The following is a 12,723-nucleotide window of genomic DNA, read 5'->3' as shown; positions in this document are numbered from 1 at the left end:
GGTCAATGATTAGGAGAAAAATCTACAACTCACACACATAAAAGGATATAAGGGTGAAAGCAGTATCTATAACAGTATTGCACATCCAAAGGAGGTGTGTGTGATATTATGTCACACATGACTAATGCTCACATCACACTACTACACATCCTCTAAAAATGCAGGTCAGTAACTAAATATTATGTCTTCGCCCAAAAAAAAAACTACAATTTGCTTTGGCAATGATGTTGGCCCATCTTATGTTAGCAGTAATTACCAATGCAAATAAATCATAGTCGGTGAGGATAGTGCCAAACCAGTAACAGTCTGCAAATATTTGTAGCTATTTTGAAAATGTCAAAAGTGACATTTGAAATACTATCAACCTAAAATTCTGTGCATTCTTTTTCTGCCACTCCCATCGATAACAAACTAATGACGTTTGCTTCAAGTCTGCAACACCCAATCCAGTCCAACTGGCCTTAGTTCATACATTCAGATCAAACTCACCCCGTCACTGACTGTTACTACTGTTTGTTTAGTGCGGTGAGCAGAGAATAAGAGCATTGTGTAATAGAGTTTCAAAGCAATACATTTTACTACATATACATCTAAACTACTTAAATAAAACATGCACAAAATATGATTGTTGTACATTCAAATTAACCACTTTTTAACCGAATATTACTTAAGGAATGAAAGCATGATCGTAAACATTAAATTTAGCTTCACGGCCAAACAATAACGGGCAATTATTAACAAACAGTGGTTTCAGGGTAACTAATGCAAATGTCCTTCAGCTCCCCCAGCTAATGGCCAATCAGTTTATGTATAAAAACACAGAGCTTTTCTTGTTTAGGTTTCATCCTGGATGGCCCTGCTTTGTACTACAATTCATTCATTCTCAACTGTACCTTTTTTCTTCGATGTCTTTCACTCCACCCTCATCCCTCCCTCTCTCTCTCACTCTCTCTCTCTCTCAAGACTCCTGGCTCAACCTGTTTATCTGAGCTGGGCTGTGCTTTAATCTCTCTCTCTCTCTCTCTCTCTCTCTCTCTCTCTCTCTCTCTCTCTCTGTCTCTGTCTCCCCCCCTTCCTCTCTCTCTCTCTCTCTCCACCACAGTACAAAGGGGAGGGCTTTGCTTCCTTTAATTAATAACCTGTGGAATTCAGAAACCCAAGGCTGTCTGTAGTAAAACACCAGCCACGTAGCATTCTCTTTCTCTCTCGGAAACATTTCAGACGTTGTTTTTTTTTATATATTGGGAGTAAAAACATGGCTGAGCAAATGTCTCCAGACTACTTTAACTGTCCTCTATGTACGGAGCTCCTGAGGGACCCGGTGGCGATTCCCTGCGGGCACAGCTTCTGCATGGACTGTATCAGTGGATACTGGAACGAGGCCGACTACACCGGCATCTACATCTGTCCCCAGTGTCGGATCACATTCACCCAGAGACCCGTTCTCAGGCCGAATGCCACTCTCACCAAAGTTGCGGAGAAGATCAAGAAGACTGGCTTAAATTTAACGCCTCCCAGTAATGGAAGCTGCGCTGGGCCTGGGGACGTTCCCTGTGATTTCTGCACTGGACAAAAGCTCAAGGCGGTCAAGTCCTGCCTTAATTGCCTCGCTTCTTATTGCGAAAAGCACCTGAAGCCCCACTATGAGTCTGCCACCTTCAAGAGGCACAAGCTGGTGGATGAGCTGGGGAACCTGGACCGTAAGATCTGCCCTCAGCACCAGAAGAGCCTAGAGTTGTTCTGTCGCACTGACCAGATGTGTATTTGCGCCCTCTGTACTGTCAGCGAGCACAAGGGGCATGACATAGTGTCAGCCGAAGCAGAAAGAGGGGAAAAACAGGTAAGGAAAACATACCGCTTAAGCAAACTCCAATGAGGTTACTATGAGGCTACAGCTGTGGTTATGGGGTTTAAAGCTTTTTTTGTTTTGTTTTAAGTGTATGACATACACTTATTAGGGTTACCAATATTGGTACCAAGAATTTTTTATAAGATATAAAAGAAGTCAAAAAGTCAAAAGCCATGGAGATACACTGCATAACCGGTTCTGTGCTATTGCAAACACGCTGGTACAGATCATGATAAAAAAACTGATGAGGAAATATGGAAAAGATAGGGAGGAGATTGTGATTAGTGTGTTTGCTGGAGGTTTTTTAGTCATGCAGTTTCCAAGCTGTGGGAGTCACAAAAAGGGTGTGTTGCTTTCTAAAGGACAACTGAGAGGTTTTATTATGTATTATATAACAACTGCTGTCCTTACCTGAAAAAAAATCGGTTATTTTGTTGGAAAAATGAATTGTTATGATCAACAAGGGATGGGAAATGGGGTAGGTCTGGATTCTGGTGTTGGGAGAGGCAAAGAATGTGAATTTGAGAAAATCAGGCGGGAGCTTAAGGACCAACCCCAACCTCCCTCTGCGCTACGAGTTAGAAAAATAGAGCCCTGCTTTTTGTACCTTGACCCAAAGTAATCATAAACCTCAGCAGATGAGTATAGCTGAACGAATTAGGACAACAATCGCATGAAACTTGAGTTTCACAAAAAAATAAGTTGTCACTATATTAAATAACTGAGAGGGAAATTATGACAAACACGTCACTGAGACTATTAATAGATACGGGCCAGATGTTTACAGTTCCATCAGTAAATTGCTGCACTGAATGGAAGGAAGACCTTCAAAGGCTTAAGTTTAAAAGCTTTTCCTTCGATTCATTAGCACTGACCAAGCTTGAGACGAGTAGGGAGCAGTTAATGCGTTTCTGTACAGTTTTGACTAAACAGTCACAGCTGCTGTTCAGATAAAGTAATTATATCTGTAATCTAATACTGATCACATACACTAATTGCCAATGGTTTGTTTGTTCTGCTAAATGCAGGGAATCCCAGATTTAAGCCCTCATGTCCCATGGTACACACCAAATACACACGCACACACAGAGTTTTATTCACCCCCTCCCCAGATTCTCCACATTCCTTCAAGCTTATCTTGAAGAATGGTTCGGTGAGCTTGGCAAGGGGCTGCTCTGAAGCCCCCCTCCTCTTTCCCTAAAGAATCAAGCGTGTGCACCTTGAAATGTCTCTTCGGTGAGCAGACCCAGCTAGTTTTACATTCCTAGCGTGACTAACATTCCCCTCTTTTTTCAAAGATAAGAACGTCCATGTGAAGCAGGTTCTTCAAATTCTAGCAAAAAGCGTAAACATAGAATTAACATGAAGATCTGTGACGTGAAAACATGTATATTATATAACAAAGATGGCGATTGATAACAAGAACATATTTTATCTATGTCAACAAACACTAAGGTATGATTTCTTTTGATTTTATGAACAGAAACTTCTTGGAGTGTCCCAAGCAGAGATCAAACAGAAATGTCAGCAGAGGACCAAAGAACTGGAGGAGCTGAAGACAGCAGTGGACTCTCTCAAAGTAGGTTTCTCATATCAAAGTCAGATTGTAACATTCTACTTCATCTGGGCAAAGGTTACACAGCACAACACCTTTTATCTGTTAAGTCAGTGTGTAACTGTTTCAATCTGGGAAAGCAAACAGTCCTTGAAAGTGGCAATAAGCGTACTTTTGTTCTTCATGAGGTAATCTAAATGGCCGTTCATTAGATACAAGCTGATACATGGTTTTTCAGATGACTTCAGCAGTCGCTTGAGTAATTTTAATGAGCTGTAAATGTTATCTAGAAGTTCTTGCAAAACTGGTGCACTAAAATGCAGAGGCATAAACCAGTGTAAGAATGGACTGACAGGGATGGCTGATTTTTTTTCTTTACAGGGCTCTGCACAAAGAGCAATGGCCGAAAGCAAGAAGATGTTTGACGAGATGATCACATCCATCGAGAGGATGAGGTCAGAGGTCACTAAAATGATCAACATCAATGAAAGGGCTGCATTCAGTCAGGCAGAGGGACTGATGGAGCGACTGGAGCAGGAGATTGACGAACTCAAGAAGAAAGAAACTGGTCTTAAACAGCTTTACAGCACAGAGGATCATATCCACTTCTTACAGGTACTTCAGCTACTTCTAAACTCTTAACTTTAACGGCAAGTAAAAAAAGAGCAACTAGAAAGATTATATACTCAATATAGAGTACATTATTTTATACATTTAAGTCAGGTTTAATAGACTTAACTATAATATTTTGATTATTGGAAAACGGAAATTAAATAAACGTATGTGTTATATATAACTTCAACTTTTTTCAGCAAGTCACCACAGACTTGTTTCTCTAATTTATTTAGTTAAACCTAATATATAGTTGAAGTCAGAATTATTAGCCCCCTTTTGATTTTTTTCTTTTTTAATTATTTGCCAAGTGACGTTTAACAGAGCAAGAACATTTTTACAGTATGTCTGATAATATTTTTTCTTCTGGAGAAAGTCTTATTTGTTTTATTTTTGCTAGAATAAAAGCAGCTTTTATTTTTTTAAATATATTTTAAGGTCAAAATTATTAGCCCCTTTAAGCTATTTTTTTCGATGGTCTACAGAACAAACCATCGTTATACAATAACTTGCCTAATTACCCTAAACTGCCAAGTTAACTTAATTAACCTAGTTAAGCCTTTAAATGTCACTTTAAGCTTGATAGAAGTGTCTTGAAAAATATCTAGTGAAATATTATGTACTGTCATCATGGCAAAGATAAAAAAAGTCAGCTACTAGAAATGAGTTATTAAAACTATTGTATTTATAAATGTGTTGAAAAAATCTTCTCTCCGTTAAACAGAAATTGGGAAAAAAATAAACAGGGAGGCTAATAAATTCAGGGGAGCTAATAATTCTGACTTCAACTGTATGTACTGTTTATAGTCTAGCATTTAACATGCTGAATATATTATCGATAATTTTCATGCTGTAAAAATACTAAATACTATGCAAAACTGCTTTTATGTTTAAAGTGATAGTCCACCCAAAACTAAAAATTCTGTCATTACTAGACTCATCTTACACATCCCCTAGAGTTAAACAGTTGAGTATTACCATGTTTGAATTATTTCAGTCACTTTTTGGATTGGATTAAACTATTAGCATCTTTCTCAAAAATAATCAATGAGTTTCGATGATTATATTTAAAGAATAAAGCTAATCTTTTCTAGACAACTAGACTCTCTAAGTGCATCATTCAGTCAAAACCCTGTTTGAGTTTCTTTCTTCTGTTGAACACAAAAGAAGATAATTAAAAAAAAATGCTGCAAACCTTTAACTATTGACATCCAAAGTATTTGTTTTTTCTACAAATGGAAGTCAATGGTTAGAAGTTTCTAACATTTTTCAAAATAACTTATTTTGTCTTCAACAACAAAAACATTGTCTAATAAAGATCTGAACCCACTTAAGGCTGAGTAAACAGTGAATAAATGTTAATTTATGGGTGACCGATCCCTTTAAGGCAGAGGTTATTATTAATTATGGCATAAAACATTTAAAATATTTGGCTCTGAGATTTTGCACAATAGTTTAAAAGGCATCAGATAAACTATAACCATTAGTAATTAAGAATTCCAACAGTCCATATACTGTACGTACTGACTTTTTTCTCTCCCTTTTTTTCCAGAACTTCAATTATCTCTGCACCCCGACTGATGACGGCTTCATACCCCGAGTGACTCTAAATCCAGACTTCTCGTTCAGTTCAGCCAGAAAAGCTGTAGCTGAGATCAAAGAGAGACTGGAGGAGCTGGGCAGAGACGAACTGCGAAAAATCTCAAAATCAGGTCAGGAACACAATGCACTGCACATCAGGTACTGGAAGAGTGACTGAGTGAAGCTGCCCTTCTTGCTGATCTGAACACACTGGCCTTTAATTTATACGAACTGAGTTGTTAAAGGTGCATAACTGAACTCAGTTTGTCTCTAAAGAGCCACACTCTGCACTTTAGTTACAGTATATCAGCACACATATAATTTCTGCTGTCTGGCATTGTGTAATAACTACAATTAAATAGATCCGTCTTTAACCATGATAATTCAGTATTTTCAGTGCCAAGTGCGCATGAGTTTGCAGTACACTCTCAAGTGAGCAAGGCAGTCATGTGATTAGAGAGTGTAAACAGGGTTTAGAGTTCCGCTACTCTGTTTCCAATTCACTGAGCAAAGTTCAAGTGATAAACAAAAGAGCTGTTCTGATTGGACGATGCAGCCAGCAAACAGTGCTATTATTAGAGTTGGAAAACAATAGGATTTAGTGACTTATGTAGAGCTGCTGTCATAAATCTTGCGCTTCATGTTTAAAAAAACAGGAATGTAATGTCAATTTTGTTTTCCTGATGTGTTCTTTTTACCACAGTGAATGAAGTACCAGTTTACACTGTGGAGAATCGCTCCAAGGAAAAGACTGCCAGAGGTAAGACATAAATTATATACCTACTTGCATGTGATTGGAGCAAATATAAGCTATAGACCATTTCAATGTGGTCATGTCACTGGCCTATGAACATTTCCTGCTTGTTCCCAAACTATTGCTTAATGCTTAAGTCTATTTAACTGAATGTATTGTAATTACATTACATCATTGATACTGAAATTGAAAGTAGTCACATTAAGCTTTCACCGGAAGTTTATCGTTGGCTTTAAAACTCTAGCTGTGCATAGAGCTCATTCAATCATAACTTCATGTTAAAACAGCTATCATAACATTATCTATTAATATGTGTCTCTTTTTGGATTCTCGGAAGCTATAGAAATTAAAAATGTAAAACAAGAATTACGATGGGACCATTGTATTTATTTACATCCCTCAAAATGATCAATTAACATAGTCTTAAATGGCAATCTGAGGTAAGCGCATGGCAAAATGCACAACTATTTTTTAAAGATAAGGTTAAAATATAAAGGGTAACTGTAAAGGGACATGTTTTTTATGAAAGATGTCTCTCAGACTAATAAAGGCTGGGTTTATTATAAAACAAAACCCCTTATATTATTTTATTTCATACAAATATTAAATAACTGTTGTTTGTTTAGATATATTTTAACAATGGCATTTATTCATTGATGGGAAACTGAATTTTTAACAGCATGACTTTTCAAAAGTTATTCTAATATACATTTATTATATATTTTTTGTAGAAACGTGAAAGCATTTTGATTAATTTAATCTGTCCTTGATGAATAAATGTATACATTTATGTCCATAAACAAATGTAAAAATCTGGCTCAATTTTTTGGATTGTAGTAGACATAGTGTGAGGTATAATGAAATGTGTGTTTCTTTGTGTTCAGCTAAAGAAATTCATACAGTGGACAGTTCACCTCCTGTAGAACCTAAGACCAGATCTGAGTTTCTGAAATGTAAGTACATACTTTGGAATAATTATGATTTAAATTTTTATAAATCTATGTTTGTCTATATCAGGGGTGCCCAAACCTTTTCCTATAAAGGGCCAAACTTGATAGAGGGCTGTGGGCCGAATATATACTAAACCGTATTTATTAGATTTTATAAAATTTTCAAATTTATTAGGTAATATTTGAAAAGAACTAGAAAACGTTGCTTTAAATCATTTTAACTAATGCAGTATCATTTTTTACATTTTATAATAACCTTATTATTCTAAAAACATAAGCAAACCCATGTATGATACATGCTCCTGCCTTTACCTTAATTTGCTTGCAGATGTCTTGTGCATTGTCCTCTATCTGTCAAGTGACAGTGTTTACATTTTAAAAGTTTGATTCATTTACAACATTTAACTGAATCATTTAATTTCAGTTGGCTTTTTTTGTAGCTCAGCAATTAAACGAAGAAAGGTTACTTAAATTCAAAATGACAATCTCCGTTAAAGGGAATTCACCCCAATCATCCCCCCCCCCATTCAGATGTGATAGTGGGCCAAATCAAAATTACAATGGGCCAACTTTGGCCCGTAGGCCCTACCTTGGGCATCTCTGGTCTATATGTTACCATTATCTTAAATCTGTAAAAAAGGACATATTGTCATGCATTCTCATTATCTCTAGTTTTACATTTAAATAATTTAACCAGGTTAACAATTATAATTTAATATGTGTTACATATAATGTTTTTACCAAAACATACCTATTTTTTAGAATGCACGTTTTGATGCCTAAACTGACGGCATTCAGAGTTTAGTTTTATAATTATTCTGATGAAATATAATATAATATCAGCCATTTATCAGCCACATCCTGAAAATAATCATCATATTATCTGTATTGGTCATCATTTAGAATACTATTCCTACTCAAATAGTTGTTTTCCTGACATTACTCAATCAAATTTAACTCAATTACATGCACAATCAGACATAAAGACACCAACATATTAAATCAACCTTTCATGTTCCTATCCAGACTACTGTCAGCTGAAACTAGACTCGCATACGGCACATAAGGAGCTGTACTTATCTGAAGGAAGCAAGAAGGTGATTCGCACCCGGGACCTGCAGCCGTACTCTGACAACCAAGATCGCTTCGATAGCTTTGCTCAAGTTCTGTGTCGTGAGGGTCTGTCTGGTGGCCGCTACTACTGGGAAGTGGAGTGGAGTGGGGAATTCTCCATCGGAGTGGCCTATCGGGGCATTAGCCGTAAAGGTAAAGGCTCTCTGTGTTTGCTCGGCTACAACGATAAGTCCTGGAGCCTTCTCTGCTCTGACACTGGGTACTCGGCCTGGCATAACAGGGCAGACAAGGCTGTTAGTGGCCCTCACTCTTCCAGAATAGGTGTCTTCCTGGACCACTCTGCAGGGGTTTTGTCCTTCTACAGTATCGGTGATACTATGACACGTCTGTATCGGTTCGAGACCACATTCACCGAGCCCCTCTATCCTGGGTTTGGTGTTGGAACGTCAGTCAAGATCTGCCAATTGAAATGAACACTGCATGAGATGTGTGCTTTTTATTATTAAGAATCTGAAGTGATGGACTGACATTTTTGATCTTTGTTGAATGATTTTGTATTTGTTTTTTTACTCTGGCTTTTGTGTTGAATGTCATCTGTAAGCTGTCGTTTAAATAATTTTAACAGGTTCAGGAAGGATCAAATAACTTTTCAGTAATGACACTATACACAAGCTGTGTACTTTTCTCTTAAATGAAGGTATAATTGATGGACATTCTTTCCCAAGTTGATAAAATCTTCTTCAGTTGAATATTACATTGAAATCTCACCATGTGTGTATCCAAATGCAAGACCTATTGTTATTGTAAAGCAACATTATTCAGCAATGACTTCATATTTCAATAAAGTTGTTATACATATTGTTCTCTCATTCATTCATTCATTTTCTTTTCGGCTTTGTCCCTTTATCAATCTGGGGTAGCCACAGCGGAATGAACCGCCAACTTATCCAGTATATGTTTTACGCAGCGGATGCCCTCCCAGCTGCAACCCATCACTGGGAAACACCCATCCACTCATTCACACACATACACTACGGACAATTTTAGCTTACCCAATTCATATTGTTCTCTCAAGAAACTTGTTTTTGTGTGAAATAATTGTGGTCATAGATTGTTCGGTAAACATTCTCATATTTCTGCTGCAGTGTTTACAAAATTAACAAAAAAATTATAAATTGTATCCTAAGAAAGGAAATTACATTGTTTTAATGCACAATACATGAAGACACACCTCATAACAAAGCTCAAGTGATCTTCACATTATGCATTAACGTTTTTGTTCTTTCACTGTGGTGATTTCAATAAACACTGTATAATAATTGAGGAAAATTATCTCATATAGCAAAATTTCTCCGGGCCAGATCTGGCCCACACAATCAGCATTTGCTTGGCCCACATGCCACAGTGAATTACGGTACATGATTGTACCAAGTCTGGCTTCCATACAAGGGCCAAACATGGACCATATCTGAGCCAAGTCTCAGCCAAGTTATTAACCCATAACTGGGTCTGAACCGGGCCAGATATGTTGGTGTGTCACGACTACAATGAATTGGTAACACTTTATTTTGAGGGTCTATTTGAGTATTAGTAGACTGTCTGCTTAATATCTGTTGATACTGCTCCTTCAACAGACATTTAACTGACTATAAGAAACTTTGCAAGTACATGTCAACTTACACTAACCCTAACCCCAACCTAACAGTCTACATATATTCTAATGAGAATTAGTTGGCATTAACAAACGAACCATCAAAATAAAGTGTGACCAATGAATTTGATAAATCCATGAAGCATTTTGTTTTGTGGCCGCACTTTTTCTCTTTACTCAATTAAAAAAAAAGAATTTTAAAAGTGGGTCAAGACAGGCCAAACTTACGTGACCCACATATAATTTTCTAACATCTGGCCCAAGTCTTATGTGCCGCCTTAAAGGCAGTGCCACCTCTGCCAAACCTGGGCCATGTTTGGCACACATGCTGTATGCCAGTGCAGGACGAATGCCTGCTGTGCCAGCTTTATGCCAAATCTGGGGCAGAATTCTTTGCTATCTGAGATGTTATAAAGCATAACTTAGTGGACGATGTGTAACTGTGTCTCCAAGCTTCGTGCTGAAGGACCAGTGTACTGCAGAGATTTGTTCCAACTTTAATCAAACACAACTGAGCAAGCTATTCAAGGTCTTAATTACTATGGTAGGCAGGCATATCCGAAACTTCCAGGCAGATGTGTTGAAAGTTGGATCTGACACAGGACACCATCCCTCCAGAACCAATTTTAGTGACCCCTGGTCTAGTGTTGGACATTAACTTTATGTTAGGCAAACATTAAGGTTTTTAGCCTGTAATATAAAATAAGATGGACATAAATCCTCTCATCCAAATCCTACCTAAAATATTCAGAAAAATACAACAAACCAAACGACCAAAATTCCAACACAACTAAAATCTCCCAGATTCACTAGCATTCATTTTCATTTCACCCAACTAAAAAAATTGTAGTAGTCACACACTGAAAAGACATTTGAAGATCAGTGGTCACTGTCTCGTTGACCAGTGGGCGTGTAAAACAGGTATTTTCAATAAAAAGAAGATACCATTTATTTTGAGAATTAGTTGTAAGCTGCTAAACAAAAACATTCTGTGGGTGAACGTGCATAGCTACTGCAGCAGCGAGCAATGAATCATACATACCACGAACACAGCTGATATGAACATACTTTCTGACCATTTTTTTTCTTCAAAGAACTTCACCCTTTTATAGTTTTTAGGGTGAAGATTTTTCCCTTAAAACTTGTAGGCTAAGGGTGGTTTAGGTACTATGAAACGAGGTTTTTGGATAATTTCACAGTCATAGTATATGCTAGCAGCTCTGTGTTAACTTACCCATTTGGTTGTTAAACCTGCTTTCCTTGGCCGTACAGGTGTTGTGTTTGCAGATAATTTTACTGAAGACAAAAAATGTGCGGAATTTGCTTAATTTGCAGACATGTTGGATTTAAAACAGATGTGCTGTCCTCATGTGGCTGTAAGAGGAAACACAACTCCCACACTTGAGACGAAGTAAAGCAACCTTTTATGATTAAGTTTCAAAAACCAAAACTGGTTTAGAAAAACCTAAAAAGATCTTTATAAAATGTCTGTCAATATTTAATGTCAAAGATACGTGTCCCTTGTTAAACAAGTTGTAATATTACAGTCAATAATATTCCATATATCCTAACGTTAAATCTTTGTTTTGTTTTTTTCTAACTTTTATACCATGCCTTATAAGGCAGGCTTCTTATGTTTGTTAAGTTAGAAAAACCTAAGTAATAATTCGCTAGCTACTTCATATTTATTTATTTATTTATTTATTTATTTGGCGAATCTGCATGTGTAAACTCTAGCATCATTGCCTTGGAAACGAGTTGTTTATGTCAGCCTTGAGTTAGCTTTAGCACACTGTACACTTTATGTAGCTGCCTGTCGATGTCTGCTGAAACATCGCTCTGATTTGTAGGTTTATTTAATTGTCTTTTTAATGTATACGCAGTAGAAATGTTAAATTGGTAACGAAGATAGCGTTAGCTCGTTTGCTAAGCTTTTCTATCGTTTGTTTCGCCTTTCTATCGTTACTTCACCATGTACAAGGTGAAAATATTATTAATTGGACCAAGCGAGGTGAGCAGTTTGATGTGTAAAATGCAGTGTATGTTTAATTTACTGTAAATGATTGATTGATATATTTACTTATGTCAGTGCGGAAAAACAGCATTGGCCAATTTTCTCTCTGATACAACGGAATCAGTAGGAGCTGATTACAGCCCAACACAAGGCGTAAGGTGGGTTGATTTGTAGAAATGTTATACATATAAATAATATATTCATAAGTATTTATAAACAAATATAAACATTCCTACATGAAAAAATATCTAAAAGCAATTTATAGTAAATCCTAGTGTTTTTACAACTAAGTTATACTAAAGTTTAATACGCTGTATGTTATAGCATTTACTTTAACAAAGGCTACAGTATACTGTACTATTAACTATAGTGAACTGATAAACTGTAATACTGTGGTATGCTTTATATTAGAGCACAGTAAACTGGTGTATTGTAGCATACTCTATAGTTGTAGAAAACTAAAGTACTGCTTAGTTTGTTTAAATTACCATACACGTTGTATTACCACCACATCACTAGAATTACAGATTAATTCAAATACTGCATTATAGTGTTATTAAAACCACTACAGTATTTGCTTCAAAATACTAACCTATATGTGTGTGTTTCTATATAGTTCTGTTGTTGCTAGACACTCAAATATTAATTCTCCATCTTTAGGATTCTTGAGTTTGAATCTCACA

General features: G+C 36.7%; 1 protein-coding gene and 1 long non-coding RNA gene across 2 annotated transcripts; both read left to right on the top strand.

The window, feature by feature from the left end:
* The first annotated feature begins 1,129 nt into the window (after positions 1–1,129).
* On the top strand, positions 1,130–9,233 carry ftr82 (finTRIM family, member 82). The gene is made up of 7 exons (XM_056457933.1): positions 1,130–1,840; positions 3,333–3,428; positions 3,786–4,019; positions 5,569–5,728; positions 6,301–6,357; positions 7,236–7,304; positions 8,328–9,233. The coding sequence occupies exons 1-7, from the start codon at positions 1,256–1,258 to the stop codon at positions 8,846–8,848; spliced, it is 1,722 nt and encodes a 573-aa protein (XP_056313908.1). The 5' UTR covers positions 1,130–1,255; the 3' UTR covers positions 8,849–9,233.
* A 2,551-nt stretch (positions 9,234–11,784) lies between these two features.
* LOC130228508 (uncharacterized) lies at positions 11,785–12,723 on the top strand. Its single transcript, XR_008837768.1, has 3 exons — positions 11,785–12,037; positions 12,116–12,198; positions 12,701–12,723. It is a non-coding gene; the product is annotated as an uncharacterized LOC130228508 (long non-coding RNA).

The sequence above is a fragment of the Danio aesculapii genome, chromosome 5, assembly GCF_903798145.1.
Source record: "Danio aesculapii chromosome 5, fDanAes4.1, whole genome shotgun sequence".
Lineage (NCBI taxonomy): Eukaryota > Metazoa > Chordata > Actinopteri > Cypriniformes > Danionidae > Danio > Danio aesculapii.
The sequence above is the reverse complement of the archived record's forward strand: the minus strand, read 5'-3'. Positions and strand labels throughout refer to the sequence as shown.